General features: G+C 46.3%; 3 protein-coding genes across 4 annotated transcripts in view; 2 read left to right on the top strand and 1 right to left on the bottom strand.

Annotated features, from left to right (window-relative positions):
* Positions 1-19022, bottom strand: part of mprip (myosin phosphatase Rho interacting protein) — a 38107-nt gene extending 19085 nt beyond the window's left edge. For both annotated transcript variants that reach the window (XM_056576524.1, XM_056576525.1), the window contains exons 1-8: positions 18107-19022; positions 13948-14025; positions 13241-13306; positions 5214-5365; positions 4629-4713; positions 4012-4186; positions 3091-3538; positions 1161-1293 (exon numbers count right to left, since the gene is read on the bottom strand). In XM_056576524.1, coding sequence (XP_056432499.1) covers positions 1161-1293; positions 3091-3538; positions 4012-4186; positions 4629-4713; positions 5214-5365; positions 13241-13306; positions 13948-14025; positions 18107-18229 — 1260 coding nt within the window. In that variant the 5' untranslated portion in view covers positions 18230-19022. The remainder of the gene's footprint in view (positions 1-1160; positions 1294-3090; positions 3539-4011; positions 4187-4628; positions 4714-5213; positions 5366-13240; positions 13307-13947; positions 14026-18106) is intronic.
* On the top strand, positions 6865-7847 carry LOC130370955 (C1q-related factor-like). Its single transcript, XM_056576527.1, has one exon. It carries the CDS (start codon positions 7063-7065, stop codon positions 7660-7662), a length of 600 nt encoding a protein of 199 aa, XP_056432502.1. The 5' UTR covers positions 6865-7062; the 3' UTR covers positions 7663-7847.
* An 866-nt stretch (positions 19023-19888) lies between the features above and the next one.
* Positions 19889-22494, top strand: part of dhrs7cb (dehydrogenase/reductase (SDR family) member 7Cb) — a 4651-nt gene continuing 2045 nt past the window's right edge. The window contains exons 1-3 of the mRNA XM_056577774.1: positions 19889-20077; positions 21040-21245; positions 21620-21732. Coding sequence (XP_056433749.1) covers positions 21092-21245; positions 21620-21732 — 267 coding nt within the window. The 5' untranslated portion in view covers positions 19889-20077; positions 21040-21091. The remainder of the gene's footprint in view (positions 20078-21039; positions 21246-21619; positions 21733-22494) is intronic.

Below are 22494 nucleotides of genomic sequence, written 5' to 3' on the forward strand. Positions count from 1 at the left end.
GAAAAATTCCAGCATGCGTGTTTGTGTAGACCGGGCATGAAAACTAGTGTGGGCAGATATTCAGCATTCAACTGTGGCACTTTATTGTGTGGAGCGAGGAGACGCACAATAAAAAGTGCCAAGAAAGATAAATCAATGCCACGGTGCGCCATTCAACACCACATTAGCCTAATGTGGAACTGAACAATTATTACGTTATGTTGTCAAAAGGATCACAAGTTTAGCCAATACACTAAATTTGTTCTTCGAAATACATGCTAATCTGATTAGACCTCATGGTACATTTAGTCATTTCTCTTTTGTCATAGGGGACTAGGAAGCGAGGAAGAAGTTTGAAATCTCCAGCCTAGGATTTGTTTCAAACGGGAACATTGTGACACACAATCTATCCTCATCCTCCATCTGTTGCAGCTGAAAAGTGCCTTTTTTTAAGGATCACGTAAAAGCTCTGATATTTTCAGCCCCCCCCCAACATATTTATATATTTTTCTAATTGTCATTTCCATCATTTTCTTTTCCCTGGAAGCCAAGAGAGGGTGGGAAAAGGGAAGTGGAATCCCCAGGGGTTTACCACCACAGGATGGGACATAACTGAAAATGAATAGTAGCACGCAGCCATGACCTCTATGGCCTAACCCAAACATAACCAGAAGACACTGGGGAGGATGAAGGAAAACCCCCAAATGAGGAATTACAGTAGTGGACTTAATGGTTATACACACAATGTTGCAGCATGGTCCTTCTGACATTTCAATACTCCCATTTCTTACTTTGATGAAAGCGCACCCACCCACCCACACACCCACACACACACACACACACACACACACACACACACACACACACACACACACACACACACACACACACACACACACACACACACACCTATCTTATAGAATTAACGTCCGCTTGTTACCGGAGGCTTCAGATTTACCTCATGTAAAGACGAGCAGGGCTGCACTCTCTCCCTATCCTGCCTCTCCATGTCTTTACTCAACCATAACTATTACTGAATTCTCATCAAGGCTAAACAGCCCTTTAACCAAGAGGAACCTGATCATCACTCAATCATCCCTCAACAAGTCAAAACAGCTGGACAACCTGTCAGAACGACGAAGACAATACTGTGAGCCAGGAGTAGAAACACAGCCACCCACCTGTCTGTGGAAGCGTCTGTTCTCGTGGCGGCCCTGCCTCGCCGCGCTCCGCCCGACCTCCGTCTCCTCCACCTCCATCTTCTCTGCGTTCTCCAGCTCCAGGGCCTCCAGCTTCTCGATCACGCCAGAGCGACTGGATCACACACACAAAGAACACACACACACGCACGCACACGGTTTGGCATTCGGGTTGCAACAGGAGTGTGACGAAACACAGAAAACGATCGCACCGCGAAAAGGTCAAAATTGGGGGGTCAGATATTCTTAATGATGCTTGATAAACTGTGGGAGGGTTACTGGAGGGGTCAGGGTGTGTGCGCGCGTGTGCGTGCGTGTCAAATCACGGCACATAAAGAAACCCGCCGTGTTCTGGCTCACAGAAAAACAATGACATCACTTCCTGAGCATACAGCCGTGTGTTTAAAGTCCGAGGAAGGATGAGGAGCAGTGGAAAGTGTTGAAATCCCTCGAATCCCAGCTCTCGCTTACCGCTGCCCCCGCCGGGTGACACTGCTACAGGAACTGTCCTTAAAAGGTAACGAGCCAGAGTGGGAAGGGGACAGGTGGACAAGTGTGTGCGCGAGGGAGAAATATTGTGCCCGTGTCTGTGCATGTGCAGAAGGAATGTTGTGTATCCAACAGGATATTCCTTATCACTGAACAGGCCCGAAAAGGGCCAACTATTCCTTCACCGCATTTTTTTTTATTTCCTTCATGGCAATTATTTTCCTTCACCTCAAATTTATTTCCATTTGCCACACACACACACACACACACACACACACACACACACACGCTTCAAGAGGAAAACGATGACCCCCTTGTTGGAAAATCTGCTTCCTTTAAGAGTGTGTGTGACCTTTGACCTTACGTAGAATAGTGCCGGAGGGGATAATCGCCTAATGGGAAGAAGCTGGCCAGTGTGTTTACATCATGTGTTTACACAGTATTGTACTGTCCGTACAGTGAACTGTTTATAAAGGGCATGTATACAGTATCTATACAGTGTACCGGTAAGACAGTGTGTATAGATAATATTCATTCAGTGGTTTTATACAGTGTGTTTCTAGTTTGCATACTATCAATTGGAAAGCTAATAAAAATATGAAATGAAAATGAAATATGAAAAAAAAATATGAAATGAAATCCAGAGTTTACATTAGCACATCTCTTAAGAAGAGCTGGCGAGCTCAGGGGATGATTCAAAGCAGAGACTGACGTTTTCGTCTCAACCCGAGTCTCAGTTCTCGTAAACCACGTAAAACAAAAATCGCCTCCCATTCCCCGTGCTGAACGCACGCATCGCGAGGCGCCTGCCTGTTAATAGTTTGTGTGTGTGTCTTTAAAAGGATAAGGTCGTATCAGTAGCTCACGTCGTCTGGTAGACTTAAGCCAGCGTTTCCGGGAGCAGGAAGTAACACTAACCTTGTTGACCGGGCCAAAGGGGCTTGGAGATTGACTCGTTTACCTGAGAGAAGCTCTGGTGTTTTTCAACTCTTGTGCAGTTTTTACTGGTTCCATAAAGCTTAATAATAAATACATAAAAAAAAAAAAAAAAAGAAGACGGCACGGTTTCAAACCTTCTTAAGACATACAAAGGCGTCCCAACTATGAAATCCTACATACATAAAATAAATACATCGTAACTTTTACAACATGTTGCAACATGTTTGGAGGTCAGTAGCTCCTCCGTTTACCGTTAGCTTGTTCCTTTAGCCCATCATTTTAAGTCGACGTTGCCATGGCCTGAAGCATTGCTGGGAGGGTGAGCAGCCAATCCCAAGGAGCTGCTCCACCCCCAGGACTCCACAATATACATTGAAAAACCGGCACTATATCGATATCGGTCATCATTTACCCCCCCCCCCCCCCCCCAACGTCGGTATCGGCATCAGCCCCTAAACCCCAGCCCCGGTCCGGCTCTACTGACCTCTCCGGGCTGAGGACCGACGGTCTCTGGTGGCGCTCGGGGCTCCTCACGCGGCTCCTCTTCTCCGCCTTGCGGGCCTCGGCCTCCAGGCGGCGGGCGCGGGGCGTGTCGTGGTGGAGGCCGGCGTGGGGGTAGGCGCCGCGCTGGGCGGCCGGGTGGCTGTCGTTGCTGGTGACGGTGCTGCCGCTGGCGTCCGAGTCCAGGGAGCTGAGGGAGCCGCTGATGTGCGAGCCGTTGGACAGCAGGGAGCTGCCCGAGGGGAAGGGGTCGCTGGCCACCGGGGACAGGCAGCGGGGCACCCCCCCCAGGCTGGAGCAGGAGCCCGTCGGGGAGAGCAGGTCCCCGCCCGGCCCCGCCGCCGCCGCCGAGCACGTCAGCGGGGCGGCGGCGGCGGCGGCGCGGTCCACCTCGTCGCCGTTCAGCGAGCCGGCGTCCGAGCCGACGTCTCCTAAGATCCAAGATGGCTTATTGTCAGATGCACAACAATTACAGAAGCAGTCGCCGGCAATGAGATTCTTGAGTGTCAGGCTCCTTCAACAGTTCAATACAGGAGAAAAAGTACAAGAGAAACACAAGTAAAGAGAGCTTAGGCCTAAATAAACACAAATTAATAAATATACTCCAATACTGGACGTGAAAGAATTCGAATAGAATAAAAATGTAAAATGTATAAATAGACGCAGCATAAACAGGTGTGAAATGTAAACACAAGTGGACACGGCCACTTGTGATGTCAGAAGAGGCAGATTTTCCTAACGGCATGTATCGGCTAATCACACTCGCACCTGGTGGTATAATGATAATAATGCGGACCCATTAGCATGGATCCGCTTGCTTTAAAGGTGACATTATTATTATCATAGAGTGTGCGGTTACTAGAAAAGTGTGGCAATAAAAAAAATGGTGGTTTCCCCTCCAGACCTGCAGGGGACGGTAGGGCCCCAAGTGGCGAGAGGTCGGCAGCGGACCACACGGTGGCCCCTTCCACCTCTCTCTGGCTCAGCTCCTCCTGCCAGATGATGGAGCTGGAGTCGGGGCCCGGGTCCGCCTCGGGGATCCCGGAGCCCGTCACGGCCACCTTGGCTGGTCCCGGCTCCTGGGGAACAACATCAGCATTCCCGTTATTGTCGGGAATGTGCATGTGGGCCCTTTTTGCAAACAGTTTGAAACAGGCAGTCGGGAGAAGGTTGAGACAACTCCCAGCATCCAATAAATGTAGCCCGTAAAAGCGATGACAAAGATTTAGAACCCAGCTTTTCAAGATCGCTTTAAACACATAACCTCTTTCCTTCTCTCCTTTTAACAATTCCTAGTCTTATATACCTAGTTCGGTTTTTTAGCTACCCATTTTTATCTTTTTACTTAGACGTTATTTTAAATGATGGTTTAATGTGTTCACTCTGTTAAGCGACTGAGTATTTAGAAAAGCACTATATAAGCTGAATGTGTTATTATTATCAGCATAATTTTTTGAATCTTTCAACTTTTTCTGCCACCCTAGTCCACATCAGCAGTGTACGACCCATCGGCGTTCGTACCAGGGTGGTCGCGGGCTCCACCTTGCGCTTCTTCTTCTGGTTCTGCTTGTTGGTCTTTGGGTACACCACCAGCTGTTCACTCCACCTGTCACCAAGCACACCAAAGAGAAGCTCAAACACAGGACCAGGTTCCACTCCAAACTACACCAGTACATCAGTGTGTTTGGACCGGGACCCAGACTATGGCCCAATCCCATTTCTACCCCTTACCCCTTCCCCTTACCCCTCCCCCTTGTTTTGAAGGGGTAAGGGTAAGGGGTAAGGGGTAAGGGTAAGGGGTAGAAATGGGATTGGGCCTATGACACAAGCAATGGTTGGGACTCTGATATCAGGACTCGTTTTTAAATGCAACATGAGAGTTCATTGCCGTTTTTTGTAAATTCGTTCATTCATTTCACTTTCACTCAATAATTGGAAATTGTGACAGCCGTGTTATTTTTGTTAATGTAGACGTATATTGCAATTTGGATTCTGGTGACTTGACCTACATTTTGGTGACTCTCGGCTCGACCGTGAGAATCGGTGACGCACACACGCACACTAATAGAGAGGACTACCCCCCCCCCCCCCCCCCCCACCACATACCCATTGATGATCTCCTTGTTCTCCCCCCTGATGAAGTACTCCTGCTCGGGGGTGATGATGCACAGCGCGTTCTTCTGGCCCGTCTTGGGCTCGGCGTCGATCACGTCCGTGCACAGGTTCATGTTGACCGTCCCCTGGGGCAGGGTGCTGCGCTGGGGAGGGAGGAAGGGGGAACAACATCCTTCAGCATGGGGGGTGTGGTAGCCCAGAGCACGCATTGCCGGCCGACATCGTGAGAACTGTTTCGAAATGAACCTTTGATGCATCTCTCCAAGATGTGCGGTTGCTCCTCTTCCCAAAACATCTGACTCATTGACAATAGCAACACGCCATAGAAATCCAAAGTGAATCAAAAGAGGCTTTGTGTGATGGCGGTCACAACATAAAACGTGCGTGTGTGTGTGTGTGTGTGTGTGTGTGTGTGTGTGTGTGTGTGTGTGTGTGTGTGTGTGTGGGGGGGGGTCATCTTGAGGGTCTTACAATATCTTCTGGACAAACGGTCTCATCGTGCCATTAACCGACTTCAGTCCACCGTTGCAACCTATTAAAGCTAACGCCGAGTTATATGTAGGCCAGCATGCTTTTATCTGGATTTTATGCAAATGTACATAACTAATTCTCCAAGGTAGTAGCAAAGATATTTGTTTTTTAAACGCTAAAGTTTCTTAACTGAATAATCACAATCGTGTTTATAGTAGTGGTGACACAATACTGTTTTTTCTTACTTCGATACACTACCTTGAAAATATCAATATTCTATACCATTTTCAATACTACATTTCTTTTTTTTTAACGTTCCCAGGGGTAAATAGCCTATCTCCGCAACTGCAAGGGCTATAATATGTCATCTTGGTGCCAAAAGAAAGATTGTGGTGCAAGTGAAATATTCAATGTGGATACTACTTGGTAAGAGTAAATAAAGCTGGAACACAGCATAGGTGGAAGATTACATTTCTGCCTGAAATAATAATCAGTTGGTCACTATCAGTTGTTAGCCCCGTCTTACTAGAGACAAACAGGTCGATATCTTACAATTTTGACACTTGTCCCCTATATTTAAAGTTCAGGGCAAATATAAATCGAATGACACCAAGCCAAACACCTGCAAATACACATATGGTCACTAGATAGCGCTGAAGAACATGTGTTCTGATTGACGGCAATTTAACTTTTTCCTCAGAAACCTTCTCTTAAGTCATTGATTGTAAACAGCATGTTTAGTTGCAAAATTTAGCCCAGACATGGGATTAGCTGTTGATGGTGATTTTTATGCAATCAAACTAAACTTTGTGGAGAAAAACCACAAAGGTAAGACATCATATTTGGTTGTAAAAAGAAAAGTTAAGTTGTTATTTGCTAGTTTTAGTGATAGAGTGATATGGTTTGGACTGTCAGCATCAGTCGAGGCTCAGCTTTCATATAATATATAGTTGGTGTAGGTCCAATTTCCTTGAAAAATAATGAATTGTTGTGCATGTGCACAGTTATGAAACCCCAAACCTTGTTTCTGCATATGACTCTACATTAGTCTTTTGACTTTCCTTGGTCATTTGCCACAAATCCAAAGTACTTCTTAAAAGAACTCCTGACGTTTTTTGTCTCTATTTAAACCAGTCGCAGAGGCGCTGCACTTGACAAGCTAGCTGTGGCCAACACCGTCACAGAGCATTGAGACTAGCGCCAAATCTAGAGACTGCACTGCGAGTGAGTGACCGGAGGCGAGGCTGTGCGGCGCCGTAGCAATACGTGCCTTTTTTTTTTTTCTAACCCAAGATCCCCCTGAAAACAAACTAAACCAAGGGCAGACCAAGGAGCACCTCAAGCCCAAACAGAAGTCCAGAAGAGAACCATGGAGCCAACGTTCCTCCTCTTGGTGGCCTTCATCTTCTCCAGCGGCCAGTGCCATCCCCCCAGGGACCCCAGTGCCTCCCCGGCCGCATGCCCGTCCGTCTGCCATCCCGACATCAGCTCTCTCATTGGAGAGATGTCCGCCATGAAGGAGCGTCTGGCGGCCATAGAGAGCACATCGGCCCCGGTGCCTCGGATGGCCTTCACCGCCGTGCTGGGCCACGCCCTCGGCCCATTCACCATTGACACGCAGGTCAAGTACCCGCGGATCATCTCCAACGTGGGCAATGGCTACAACCCGGCCACGGGCGCCTTTACTGCCCGGGTGCCCGGCACGTACTACTTCAGCTACACCATGTTCAACAACATTGGGCGTACACCCAACTCGGTGATGTCGCTGATGAAGAACGAGCAGAAGATGGTGTCCACCTGGGACACATTGGGGGAGGACAACGAGGACAGTGCCAGCAACGCCGCCGTGTTACAGCTGGATGCCGGAGACAACGTCTACATCAAGCTCTATGCCACCCGCGAGGTACATGACGACCTTAGCAGTACCGGCCTCTACACCTTCAGCGGCTTCCTGCTCTTCCCTCTTTAAAATGTATGTCAGCCATTTTGTGTGTTTTGATGTTGATTTCCCAGTGTGACGGTGGTTGAAAGGAGGGGTTGGCTGGTTAGCGGTTTTTGTTGACAAAAATACATATATTTTGGCTCTGTATAAAAGTAACGAAAAACTTTAATACAAATAAAATATAATGTTTGACATAAACTGTGTGGTGTGATTTTTTTGAAGATAAATAGAAGGGGAGAGAGGGCTTACAAACGAGTGGGTATTGTCAACTGGATAGGTGGTGCTGGGTTTTTTTTAAACAAATGCCTCTCATGCTAGGAGTGATGGGGGTTTATAGTGCTTCTTTTCCTTCTCCTTAAAAGTTTGTATGGACTGGTGTTCATTCACAAATAATAATGGGTGTGTGAATGTCAGTGTTTAAAGAATTAATAAATCCAACATCTCTAGGATTTTGCAAAGGAAAGGAAAATGTAGAAACTCTTGATTTTTTTTAATATGGTAAAAACCACAAAAAAACTGAGCTCAATGTGGCTAAATGACCGTCAAGAAAGTCAGACTGAGATGAAATTCATACGATCACATTCCCCATGAGGACATGATGAGAATAGCAAGTCTAAAGGAAGAAGGAAATATTTAAAAAGTCAAAAAGGGTCAAATTAGAGCGAAAACAGGAGCTTAATGATGCTGAATGACTGACAATTAAAACGTGAAAACTCGTCCTTTTATATCAAACCAAAATGGGCTTAAAAAAGCTTAATATGGCTTAATGGCCTTTAAGTGAATCAAATAAATCTGCAAAACATTCTCAAGGATACCCCACAGTATGCCTCTACACCCTGCTGAATACGTGCAGTATTTAATTGTTTTTCATGCGCAGTACATAGACAAATGTGTACGATATGAATTGTGTATTCTAGCAAACAAGGGAAATAGCTTCATCCCAATGTATTACAACTACAGACAGAATGTGTTTGTTTTATTCTACCCATTAAAAAATATAAACCTTCTTCTTCGTTTATGTATACTATCTACTAAATGACCTCCTTACTTTTAGGTCATTTCTAAAAGCCCCTGTTTTAGCATAAGAATATTTTTCAAAACCAAAAAAGGTAGAATAATCAGAAAGTGAAATGCAAGCACAAAAGGTTGGTGTCAACCCTTGCCTCCGCTTGCTCCGAGTCCTGTGGGCAGGCTCTGCTGCCGCTCCTCCCACAGATGTGAGACAGGTGCCGTCTCGCCTCGGCCTCCCCGTCCCCAGGCTCCTTTTAAGGCAATTTCCAAGCAGATCCAGCTTTATTAAGAGCTGCCTGTAAACCTCTGGGATGAGGAGAAGGGAGGCTGTGCCAAATATGGCAATTACACTGGATTGTGCTCTAGGGACTCGCTCCGCCGGGAGGGGAGAACAAGCGGTGAGAAGGGATGATGGGAGTGAGGGTCATTGAGGCAACTAACTGTGGATGACGGTGTGACTGTTCTGGTGGCGGTGAAGCATGGGTGGGACGGTGACACCCCGATGGGGAGTGTATATACGAATGGAAAATCTAAGTGATTGGGTGTCATGGGGACAGATTTATCCTTTCTGTAGATTCAGGCCATTGGCCCTGGACAATATTGCTATATTTGACCCAAAATCGAGTAGGTGTTATTACTAATCACTGAGGAGAGCTTCAAGACGAAAGATTTATCCTGCTCTCGTTTAGTCAAAGACTGCCTAGTTTCTAAAATGGTTAACTATTTATCCTCCGAAGTGAATTCAAGCTGGTTAAGAATTCTAGAAGGCTTGGTAACGATTAGATTGAAAAAAAAAAAATGTCTGAGAATGTCCTGTGGCGAGCTAGAATAATGGAGCTCACTTTGATTCTAAGACTGGACAGAAAAAAACTCCTGCGTCTTGACAGGCAATGAGTGATGCAATGAATGAATGTACGAATGAGTGATCGGGAAGCCCGAAACTGAACCAAAAATACTTCTCTGCAACTTCTGTCGAGTTATTTGAAATGACGGCAGATATTGGTCTGGCTCCTGGGAATGCAACTTTTTGGCTCGTTTGGAAACTTCCCTGCCAGCAAAAGCACCAATGAGCGTCGTTCAAACCCAGATGCATTAGGGCATGGTTTTCATTTGCAGAGAACAGATCCAATCCCATATCCTCCGATTGTGCCCGCCCTTCCACGGGGGCAGGCCTATTTATAGCCTGGCCTGGATGACGTTCCAGCCAAATTACTTTCTCACAGGCTCTTCTCCAGAGTTCAGCCTCTATGGGAGAATGACATGACCGCAGGCACCATAAAACACACTGGACTGACACGGCGAAACAATACACGACACATAAATAAGCTGTGTAAAACCTTGTTCCTTTATACCTTTAAAGAGGGGAACGCCGCCTTTCAACTAAAATGACCCATTGAACGCAAAGTCGGGACTTCTCCGATTCTCCAAACAAGCTCCATTCTCCCGTTGTACTTCGCTATTGTCTTTTTAATTGGGCGTTTTAGCCCAACAGTAAACGGGTGGAACATTGAAATGTTTTACGAGGACTGTAACATTTCTGAGAAAAGCTGAACCGTGCGAGCTGTGAGTGGAATCCAGTGGTGTGGACCCACTCTATGAACTCCATAAAACGCCTAGTGGGGGGGGGGTCTTTCTCTCTCTTTCTCCCCTGGGACAAAAGCATCAGGGAACCATGTCTGACAATGTCATCGCAGATCGAGTAAGAAGCAAGCTATACTTCGGTCGGCCCATCACGCGCCGATATCTCTCCACAACACATAACCGCCCCCCCTCTGAGATTCCTACCAGGGGGGTGGAGGTAGGACTTTCAAAGTCAAATTCTGCTTTTATGACCGGCGGCAATGACCCGCTTTAAGGACCAATTCTAAAACAGGCTTATGTTTTTGAAGGATAGAACAGCAGGAAAAACAAAAACTGTGCCTTTGTTCCAACAATCATTGACATTTGAACCTTCGCATCCCTGGTGGTCTTCTTTGCCACGCTCTAAATTTCCATCACCCTCAGAAAACCAGTTTCCACCCCCCCCCCCCCCCCCCCCACCCCTAAACCACCTCATCTCTCCGTCCATCCTTTCCTCTCGGACGGCCCCCACCCCGGGCTCTCTGCCTATCCTTTCACGCAGATATTCCCACGCTGTGACCCCACAAGCAGCCTTTCCAGTGGTGGGGACGTCATTTTCGGCATAACCGGATTTGTGCAACAGAGTGTGTTGGAATGTGTACGTCTGGGACATTACTTGTGTTTTCTCTTCTGTCTTTTCTCTTTTTTTTGTTGGGTAGGGGAAGGGGAAGGGGGGGGGGCAAGCTCACTAGTTCTGTCTGTTTGTGGTCTTTGGGCTGTGAGCCTGCCTGGAGTTCACCAAATATGGGCATATGAGAGGAATGCTGCCTGCTGCTGATGATGATGATGAGTGGAGAACGCTTCTTCTCGGAGCTTCTAAACTAGTCCAGCTTCAAGATCCGACGCTCGGTTTCCAGAACCTCAGCATTTAAAATGTACAGCGTCATCACTCACACTTTATAAATGCTCTTTGAGTGATTAAAACGTTGGTTGTACAAAAAGGCTACTCGCAGACAGTTGTATCCGAGAGCTCATCTCACAGTCCGAGGAAGACAGAATTGATTAAAATACATACACTGGTTGGAAGCCGATGGTCACAATAGCTGTTAAAGCAGTCTATTCATAAAACTTCCCATCACCAGCTTATATTTAGTAAATAGCCATCACTTTGAGCGTGATGGGTCCCAAACCAAGCCTTTTATGGAGCCGGCCACTGAGGGAATCACAGCCTTAATAGCACATAAATAACATGAGCTAATCAAATCAGAACCCTAGACCCAGATGACGGCAAGAATTCCATTGTGGTCAGAAGAGACGACTTAAAAGCAAACTTAAAAGCGTTACACGGATCCAGCAACACCCCAGATAAAGGACCAACCTAATTAGGACACAAATATGTTCCGCAATCGGTACAATTTGTGTTTCCCTCATGCAGAGATGTTTCTCACCGTAGCAACCTCCCGTCCCAGCGTGCGCCATCACAAGCATCTCCTTGGGAAAGTCAAAGCTCAGTTTTCACGTGGTGAAATATTCGGTGGGTGGTATGGCAGGGTAATAGATTTGAGACAACATGGCTGAAAAAGGTATTCCTAACCGCCATTTTCAGGGCTTTGAATATTTGGAGCGCTGAAATGTGCTTACATAAGTACGTGGTGAGGAATAGTACCGTTTCCAAATGATTGGGAAAAAAATAACCTATATGAATACTTTTTCAACTACTTTAATGAGTAAGCAAGCTTTATATTTAAAACATAAAAACATAAAAGACCACACCACCTACCCCTTCTAATTAAAATCACAGATCTGCTCCAAGGCTGTGGGCAGCAAGCTACATTTCTAAGAACTTGTTCTATTCTGGGGCAATTTGGGGAAGAATGGGCATTTTCCTAACCCAGATTCTCCAGGATGAACAGCCTGGTGTACGGGTGGGGGAAAATGCACGGGACGCTTTTGGAATAGCCGTTACAATGAGAAGAAAATGCAGTTAAAGTGCAGACACAGGCGTGTCTTCCGAAACATACTAGGCGGCGGTGGAAACGTGCGTGGTCCCGAAGACAAAGGCGCTTCCTCCCTTTGTCAGAGGCTGCAGATCAGTGACAGCACAAAGCCATGGACAAGTTGGACTTCAAACGTTGCCTCAAACGTCCACATAACCCTTTGGCCCCGGCGGAGCCATCACCAGCGTCGTGTGTAACATGCGTTCGTCAATTTGTCACTCTGCCTGGTAAATCGGCCGTAATGATTGATGGAAGGCGCTCCCCAGCCACTAGACTAGGGGCTTTCGTTTGTTGTATCCAAGCAAAAAAACGAGGGGCTTCAAATTCTCAATGTTTCCCCTCATATGACATTGTGATGACGATCCTTCATTGTATTTTGTTTACATGGATTGTTTAAAATGTATAAAAGAAAAGGGTTGGCGACGGTCCCTTTGGAGCACATGTAAATGGCAGGATGGCGTGGTGCCGGCCGGGACGCCACTCAGTCTTTTCAGTGGCGCCCTGGGCCGAGGGTGGCCGAGTGTGCTTCTCAAATCCGCACTGCTGCCTCCTTTCCTCCTGCGACGCCATTGAACAAGAGAGGGCAGTTTTCTAAACACCCGGCCTGTACTTGCACTGTTTACAGTCAAACTGCTCTTATCCCCAGAACCATCAGTGTGTCAGTGGCTTGGACCGCCCCTCATACACAATCTCAATCACCGGCTTTGTGAGTTTCTCTGACCCTGTACTACCTTGGGCCCCAATATGATTATCTGGAATGCTCCATTCATCTTCTCTTACGAGCCAACCAAGAAGAAGTAGTATAGTAGTCTAAAGAGTAAAAAAGGTTTCAGTGATGTGGTGGATAGTTTTTCTGCAACTGGCAACACGTAAGGACTATTGACTATGGTTGGATTTTGTTTTACTTTTGAAAAGATGTGTGATAAGCCTCGTCTGTGGCACAGATATCCCTGTTCCCAGGTAAGCCTGATAAGGCTTAAAACTCTAACTTTGCTGGCCCCTGGTTCTATGCTTGAAGGATCACCGACACTACTCACCGATTCGTCGAGGGCGAAGCGCAGGCAGCCATGTTCGTACAGCACAAAGAATCTCCTCTGCCATTTCTATCAGGGCAAACAAGGACATAAAAAAGTGTTTACATTTCTGCAGACTACTAGCATTGTGAGAGATTCTATATAAGTTCTGCTCATGAAAAAGTTAGGGGACAAGTTGCCTTTACATAAACTTAACGAAAATAGTTTTGTAATGTCCTGAACCTCAAAGAAAGAAGAAAAAAAGGGAGGGAAGGATAATTTGTGTACTAATAAGTCAACTTAGCGAATCTCACAGTGCTCAAACCTGCGTCATGTAACTCGTCAAGTATCAACAAGAAAGGCCTTGCAGGAATCAAACGGCTCACTGCTTCAAGCACACTTGGCCTGCCAAAGCCAGTGGCGGGAAATCTCTTGGCACACAGGAAGTGATGCCATAAGCAAACAATACGAATGAACGCACACATAAACTTAACAGCTAGGAAGACATTTCCGTTGCATGCTTTCCCATTTAAATCTTTAAAAAACATGCTCTCAGGAAAGCTTTGGTGAAATGAGTGATGGTTGCTGCCTGCTTTTTTTTTGGTTCCCAACATATAATTTTCATACATTTCTGGGGGTTAGAGGTAAAAGGCTGAAACCCGCCTACCCCTTTATGTTTGGAGCAAACACAGCCTGGTATGACTAACATGTAGGGCTACATGCATTCTTACCCTGGATCTCTGCATAGGATTGTCAAAGTCGGTTCCTTCTGGGGCCAAGCATAGCCATCCCCCATAAATGGGTTTAGCCTGTAAAAGAGGGAAGGGGGGGAAAGCAATTTAGGCAATCATTAAAACTGTAAGAGTGTCGGCTGGGACGGGGAGAGAGGGAGAGAGAGAGAGTAAAAATAAAGAGAAACATGCCTTTGGGGCCCAGATGGCTCTCTGATCACCCGGGCATTTTGCAACCACACAAACCCAGTCAGTGAGCCCTCCTGTTGTAATCTACTTTCTGCTTGATGCCATGGCTGACTGCCCACTACCCGTTTCCTCACTGCAGACGGCGAGGCCCTGGGAGCTGGGCCTGCGAGGCATTCAGCGAAAAAACGCTGGCTGGGCATTTCATCTGTCTGGCCGTCAGGTCTCACGTTCACACAAAAGGGCCGAGCACATGGAGTCACACCATGGACTCGTTCAACCACTGAAATACCTCTGGCCTCGGCCGGAAACTAAACGGTTCAATGGCCAGAGGACGCATGCAAATAGGCCTGATGTCATTCACAGTCTGTCCCTCTCGTTCAAGTGTTAACCATTAGCTGCGGCCCCCGCCCCCCTGTCCTTAACATCAGCAGAAGAAAAAGGGGAATGTTTCTTCTGCTCTGGAAACGCAGCTGATAATCAGCACTCTTCCCCCCCCAATAGCGGCCCGGTCTTGATGCTCCCTTGTGGCTGCATGCCTGCGTCTTGGATCTATACCTGCCCTGTTCCAACGTGCAGAGACGCGCCTATGAGACCCGACTGCCGAGAGGAAGGCGTACACCGACATGAGCAGCATTCTGGTGTAGGCACTCCGTGACCTAGATATACCATATTTGCTACTAATTAGTCAGAGAGTGATGGATGGAGGAGTACATTGGCCGCCTGCTGCCTGCTGAATCTCGACTCAAGGAGTCATCATATTAAAAAGGGAGTACGGCAGGATGGAGCAGGAGCAAGTCATGGAGGCACACAGCTGTTGAAGAACTCAACGGTGTCCCTAAATGTGCAGACAGAGGATATTATGCACACACGGGGGGGGGGGGGGGGCTACCCTTCCGGCCCGTCAGAAGTCCTGCAGAGGCACCTGGCCTGCACTGCAGCCTCTCAGTTCACCCCAGCCTACACGTCTAATACAGGAACCCCTTCCTTCCGCCCAGCCAGGGCTCGGCTCCCCCGCCAACACTCCCACAGGTGGGCCACGTTTAATACTCCAGTATCCCCTCCACCACGGGCCTCCTTAGGGTCCTCTCTCTCTCTCTCTCTCTGTCCTTGTGTGTCTGTGTGTGTCCCGTCTAAATGGTTACTCCAGGCAACTGGGCTCGCAGGAGAGAAGCGGGGGGGGGGGGGTGGCACCACAAACCAGACAAAAACAAACTGATGGATGTGACACAGGTGGGCGGTTGTAGGGGGAGGAAAAGCTATCTTACTGTCTTTACATTAAACAACTTCCTGCTGAAACTTTGTTTCACTTGGCCGTGTAAACAAATATGCACTTAAGGAAATTCTGCAGACTGACATAATTTGGAATTTACCGGGCGCAGGGACAGGAACACTCAAAGAAGAGGCTTCCAGAATAAGCTTTGAAGGGAGACCCAATCAGATTAGGTCTGATTTTGGTACTTTTCGGTTGCCACCAGGGTTTCCAAGTTGAGCAACTCTGTGAAACTCCGGTTCGCAAAGTCCGGTTATTCAAAGCAACACTTTCTTCCTTCAAACTGCCCATTCCCCAGCTCCTCCGCCATTCTCAACAAAAAAGATTCAATCTGATTCTTGACCTTCTATCCAACTGCCCCCGTCACGGAGTGCCCCCCCTCCCGCTGAATGCGATCGCTTTCCTCTCCGGAACACGGGGCACAGTGGGAGAGAGACGTGCCGCGAGATCCATCCCCCCCCCCCTCCGCCGCCGCCGTATCAACTCATGTGACTAGTTGAGGAGGGGAGAGAGAGGAAGACGAAAAAGCTTGGCAACAGATTCAACAGGTTTGGACTTGGCCACCTGAACACGATTTCAAAAAAGGAGAAGAATCTATGGAGTGATCGGCAGCATGAAATTAAAGAATGTTTCCTCTTGTTCCAGCAGAGACCCCTTGCTCCCCCCTGCCCCCCCCTCCCGGGCGCACCTTCTATTCAGAGTCAAACAAAAGAGATTTGTTTGTATTGGACACTGTCCTTCCGCCGTGGGCTCCCGTCCCCGCCCTGTCCAAACCTCTTCCATGTGGGATATCGGTTCCATGATGCAGCGGCGGTGCCAGAGAGCCCCAGATGAATACAAGAGGGGGGGAGGCGTTCCATTTCAGAAACTTCTACACTGAACGCAGGAGGGCAGCTTGCACTCCACGTCAGGAGCCGTTGGCGGCCACGTAGACGAGCTAGGGCTGCAACTTGAAATTAATTTACTAGTCGATTAATCAAATCTAATTAGTCAATTAAGTCCTTTGTTCTATTAACTATCCTATCAATCTAACGGCGAATGCCCCTTCACATGTCACAAGTCAAAGGGATGTCTTAAATGTTCCCGTTTTATCGGACAAGCAGCTAAGAAAAACTAACACTGTTCCTTTTATAGTTATCCATGTGATAACTATTTGGAATTAACAGCAACGTTAAGTTAACTGCCACAAATGTTTGATATATGTACTTTATAAAAGACTTATGATTAATTATAGATTTGATTAATTTTCAAATCCACACTTTCTCCCAAAAGTGTGGGTTGATTATTATTATTAATTATTACAATTTGAAACAATACATTTTCTGCCGATCGTCTGATCGATGAATCGACGGTTCATTTGCAGCACTTATGAGTTGTACTCTTTTGCGTCACGCGTGTTGTGGAACAACGTTTTGAACTTGCGTCACCTGTTGTTTTGCAGGGCCTCAACCTTGCCATTAATCCTATGCAGTGAGGCGGCAGTGATGTTAAGGAGGCCTTGAGGTGTGAGCACTTTAAAAACGAAAGTTGTTTGTCACTTTAGTGCACTGGGTCATTGGTGGGTCCAGTTCCAACCGCGTCCAATATTTCAAAGGGAAACCGTTTTATATTAAGTGTGTCTGTCTGTATATATTAGGGAAATGATTCTGTTAAGGTGGACGCCCCATACCAGTCCATGGGGAGGATGGCTGACTACTGTAGTTCTGTGGATGCATGGCGTCAGCAAGGCTTTCAAAGTGTGAGAAAGAGAGGGATTTGAGTGACTGGTGATGTAACCTGAAACACGCAGGAGTAATAGCCACTGGAAGGGTTAACTGCTTTACATTATCCACACACAACTGCACAGTCTCACACAAGAACAGACACACAAACTTAACTGACAAACACACACACAAACAAACTGACACACACACACAGTACAGTGTGTGCATACACACACACACACACACAAGCACGCAGCCAAACAAACACACAAGTAGGATGTAAGGATGCTGACGTTGTGCTTTTGGCTCTTCAGCCTTGTTCGAGAGCCCATCTGGACCCCAGTGCCTGGGATCAATTACAGGACACAACAGAGACCAAACTAATGGCCTCTGATTGAAAGAGGGAGAAAGTAAGAGTCAAGGAAAACACAGCCCTTAATACAATCTCTTCAGTATTTGCCTCTTTATCAGAGCTCCACTCAGTTGCAGATAAACAGACATGATGAGTAGACCCAGGAATGTTTTCTGTGAGCGGGCCTATCTAGCCTGTGTTACGGAAACCCCACAAGCTATGTTTTGTTATAAATTCTAGTATGTTAGTTAGATATGGCATATCGGTGTAGGGTGGAAAACATTTGCTATCATTAGATTTCATTCTTTCAATCTTAGTTTGTTTTTGTTTACTGAGTTGTCATCCCTTCAGTGCTGGGCTCAGACACCTTAAATTATTACAATAAAAACCAAAACACTATAAAGCTAGATTTCCCGGTAACCGTAAACAATACATTGGTTAGATAGTAATTTCTTCGCAGCTTTGAGAAACTAAAACTTTACAGGCATAAAGATTTGTAAAAGATTAGACAACAGTTCTTAAAAGAGTACTGTATTTAAACTAATGACAGATGGAGACAATTGCATTGAGGGTCCATGCCTTAGTAGGTATTACTAGAATATAAACTGTACTGTAGTGTAGTATGTATTCAGCGTTCATGCATACCTGCGTCAAATCCTGGTCCGTTAGGAGATGCAACTCCCGAGGTTTGAAGCAGTTCTGACATTTACTCTTGTTGAAGATGTTCGCCTGGAATTTCCTACAGGGGTTTTCTTTTGCGGTAGACATTGTATTCCACTCCGCAGTCTATGGAGGATGCAATTCCCCTCGATATCCTTATAACCACGAAATCCCCGTATTCTCCTCCGAATTGTTCCTTTGCACGATTGTCGCGTTAAACTGTGTATCATGAAGACGGATCTAAACAGAACGCTCTTGTTGATTGTTTCGTTTCATCCAAATCAATGCTTCCCGAGGAATGATCCGCTGCCATCAAGCCAGCGGCGACCTCAGCATCACGGCCTGCACCCACAAAGCCAGGTCGGAAGAGGTGGCTAATCACGAGCTATCACAGCTCACAGGAGAGACCAGATCACTGGGATAAAGCCACAGAAACAAAACATGCACCCAGGGATCAGCCTCACGCACCGGAGCCACGGTGTCCATCAGGCATCGGCATACGCCCATCTGAATGATACAAACAATGAAAAAAGTAGATTTTTGTCTGCCAAACAGGCTGCTCTCCCGGGTGCAGCAGCCGCGGCTTCTCCAGACGAAGTTCGCCCAGTGCTCCGGTGATGCTAGCTGGCTTAGCCCCGTTAGCTAGCTAATGAAATCCCCTCCCGGGTTTAGCTTCCTCAACTGGAGTTACAAAATAGCGTCCGGGATCTGAAAACGAACTGTTGTTCCAATCCAAACGGGAAGTCGGCATGCAGTGGGAACACCGTCGATCCTATCACGCATGCCAAAATTGATATTTGGGCTTTGGTTTCATAACTAACACGATTAGCAGGAGCACCCGTGCTTTTATTTTCTTCCTTTTTCAGGCGAGAGCTCTCCCAATGGATGGAGGTCGCGAGATCACAGATATGATGCTTGGATTTTACGAGTCTCGCGGTATTTTACTGTCGCCGCCCACCACCAGGAAGACTGCTCCAGGTTTTTTGCAAGCGTTCGAACCTGCCTCATCCCATGTGTGGATCTTAAATTTCTGCACAATTGTAGCATCAATATCCTTTTATGAAAGTATTTTAGAGGCCTTATTCTCTTCAAACCACCAACATAGAATTCATGCGTGGCTATTTATGCCTGTGTCTATTTTCTCATCGCTGTCAGTCTCTCCTTTCCAAACTTGCGTCATGGGTGGAAAAATAGCTCTTATTTTTAAGTATATATTTCTATACTTGAACATTTTGTTATATAAAAATAAGAATGTATACTTTATATACAATGTATTCATATTAAAGCAAATAAAGTGTTACTTTTAACTTTCTCTTTATTATTTTGTTACTTCAAACAACGTAATAAGAAATAGCATAACATACTTTTCTTCATGTTCTGTCTATTTACTTATGAGCAGATATTAATACTTTGGAAATTTCCCAACATTGATCACTGTTAAAGGATTTCATTTTTTAAATATATAAATTAACATGTATTACAGCTGAGACTTCCATATTTCATCTAACCTTCCTTGTATGCAAAATCAGGAGAGAGAGAGAGAGAGAGAGAGAGAGAGAGAGAGAGAGAGAGAGAGAGAGAGAGAGAGAGAGAGAGAGAGAGAGAGAGAGAGAGAGGGTTGCCAGAGAGATATTGTACACCACATGAGTAATAATGGCTGACCCAAGCGCAGGCTATTATAGGCAGTAAGGTTCACCACACAGCGAGTGTGTCTGAGCCGACAGAGAAGGAGAGAGAGAGAGAGAGAGAGAGAGAGAGAGAGAGAGAGAGAGAGAGAGAGAGAGAGAGAGAGAGAGAGAGAGAGAGAGAGAGAGAGAGAGAGGGTGGGCGAGGGAGAGAGGGCTGTATGAATGGGTAAGGGTCACAGAGGGAGCTGGACTAATACACTGTTATCCAACTAAACCCTGCAAAACAACAGCCAGTACCGGTGTGAAGGATTAGCTCCCTGGCCGTGATGTAAGTGAACTAAGAATAACAGAGATTACAGGTGTATATTCAGCGTGTCTGTCGTGTTGTGCCTCTGCATTCACCAGCTCGGCCGATGGGACCCATGGCCACACAGAAAAAAACCACCCTGTGTTTGAATGCTACATTTAAAGTACTGTTTAACTAGGGTAATGGGAATGTGCTGTTTTTCTTGAACAAAAGAAATAAAGTTACAGTTGTTTTTTCGCTTACAAAGTGAACCCTAAGTGTTTTGCTCCTTGGGGTGTCCAATGACCAGATCCCGGCGGTGACACCAGGCACGGCAGCCTGGCTAGTTTATATTTAGCAGTTTAGCCCTCAGACACACTTTACATGGTAAGTGCGTCTGAGGTAAGAAAACATACAGGCTTGTTTTTGCTTCGGAGGGCCAACATGTGTGTACATATCTCAACCTCTATTTTATCAACCAGTATCAACCACATTTGTTTGGTTCTGAACATATACAAACAAAGAATAACAGTTTATATGTAAACAGTAAATACCAATCAACTTTAAGGCAATAATGGCTTCTTTCTCCGTATATGTGTGGTATAACAATAACCAAAGGTATCAATAGGTTACAAGAGTATAGATAATGGTCGTCTTTCTCGACAAACCCTGCCTGAATTTTGATCCACATTCAGTTGTAATGTCAACCTTCTTTAGGGTGGGCAGGAAGCACAGAGTATTTACGTCTTAAGTTGGACGCATGACGCAATAAGATGAAAAGTATTGTTGACTGCAATGGAATCTTTTGCAGTATGCACATGCATCAATTGCTATATTCCCAATACAAGTCAGCCCACTGCGATGTACATTCGATTGACTAGTAGACCATAACGTCCCTGCTATTCACACCATTGCACCATTGTTTTCTTAAATAGAATGATCCAATGCTATGGGAGAGCTAAACGGCTGGCCTGTCTATTCCCTGTGGTTCTGTGGCTCTATAGCTCGCGGCGTGTCCTGTCCTGAAGGGTTTGTGTCGTCCCTCCAAAGAGAACCATGGAGCTCCCTTCTGTGGTGGTGCTGCCACTGCTCATCGTGGTGGCGGCGGGGATATACTACGTCTACAACGAGGTCCTGCAGTTCATGTCCAAGTCGTTGGTGCGAAACAAGGTGGTGGTCATCACCGACGCTGTGTCTGGGGTGGGCAGTGGTAAGTAATGCTGGAAAAAGTCTTTCGGCACAGCGAAAAGACCCATGCTTTTAAAAGTGAGCTATGGTGGACTAGTAATTACAGGTAAAGTTATCGTACACCCTGCCTCTGACACTCATTTTGAAAATGATCTATTGGGATCTTATGACACTTAATGTAACTCAAGTGCTCATTCTGGGTATGGAGGGATGTATCAGAGGTTCAATCCCCAACTCGAGACGCCCACAAAACCAAAGTTTCATCCGAACCAGATCCGTAACGCTGACGGACTCAGAACGGATCAAGCTGTGATGGTTTCCTGAGCAGCGGTGGAAATGTACCGGTGTCGTTCATGTGCTATCAGCAGCTCTATGATGTTTGATGTTCTGTTTCAGAGTGTGCACAACTCTTCCACAAGGGCGGAGCCCGTCTGGTTCTGTGTGGGACCAGTTGGGATAAACTAGAGTCTCTTTTTGACTCTTTGACAAGTGATGCTGATCCCAAAGAGGTGAGGACAATGATGGCCTGCATTAACGACATCAAATGTTTACAAAAGCATGTCTAGAAATTGCCACTTTGGCTTTAAACTTCTGCGTGGGAGGTTTACATTTACTTCCTGTTTTACCATGATTTCATGATAACATTTTATTTGAATAATAATAATCGGTCAGTGAATGGAACTATTGAGGATTTATCACCACAAATCACAAATCACAAATCCCCTCTACATCAGTATAGGACATACAGTACATGATGCAGGGTTTTGATCCTCTAAAGGCGACAGCGGTCAGTTCCTCTCTCCTCTGCGCCGTGGACCATGCGGTCCGATCCCCCACATCCTCTCTGGGTCACACACACAATGGCAGGATATCCTGCTCTTTGACAGTAGGCTGTCCTCTGTGTATCATCTGTAAACAAGCCGGAGCAGATGTGTCCATAGAGACGGGCGGTAGAGGAGGAGGTAGAGGAAGGGGGGGCACACACAATCAAAACACGCTCAACCATAACAACATCGGTCTGCGATGAAGCGAGGAAAGGCCCCGGCTTTGACTGCACATCAGCAGGGGGTTGAATTTGCAAATCAAACAAATAATAATTGTAACAATCCTGATCATACTCATGTTCATAATACTTTAGTTTCACACGGCAGCATGGTTCCAGATCCCATCGACGCATAACGAGTCCTAAGAATGATACCACAACAGATCAGGAGTTGTTGCTGCTCCTCTGACCTATCCACGTCTAGTCTCATGCGTTAGCACGCGTCACA

Source organism: Gadus chalcogrammus, chromosome 18 (genome assembly GCF_026213295.1).
Source record: "Gadus chalcogrammus isolate NIFS_2021 chromosome 18, NIFS_Gcha_1.0, whole genome shotgun sequence".
NCBI lineage: Eukaryota > Metazoa > Chordata > Actinopteri > Gadiformes > Gadidae > Gadus > Gadus chalcogrammus.

Bases quoted from the DNA above. Each gene is read 5' to 3' on its own strand.
- LOC130370955 (XM_056576527.1), top strand. From the start codon at position 7,063: ATGGAGCCAACGTTCCTCCTCTTGGTGGCCTTCATCTTCTCCAGCGGC.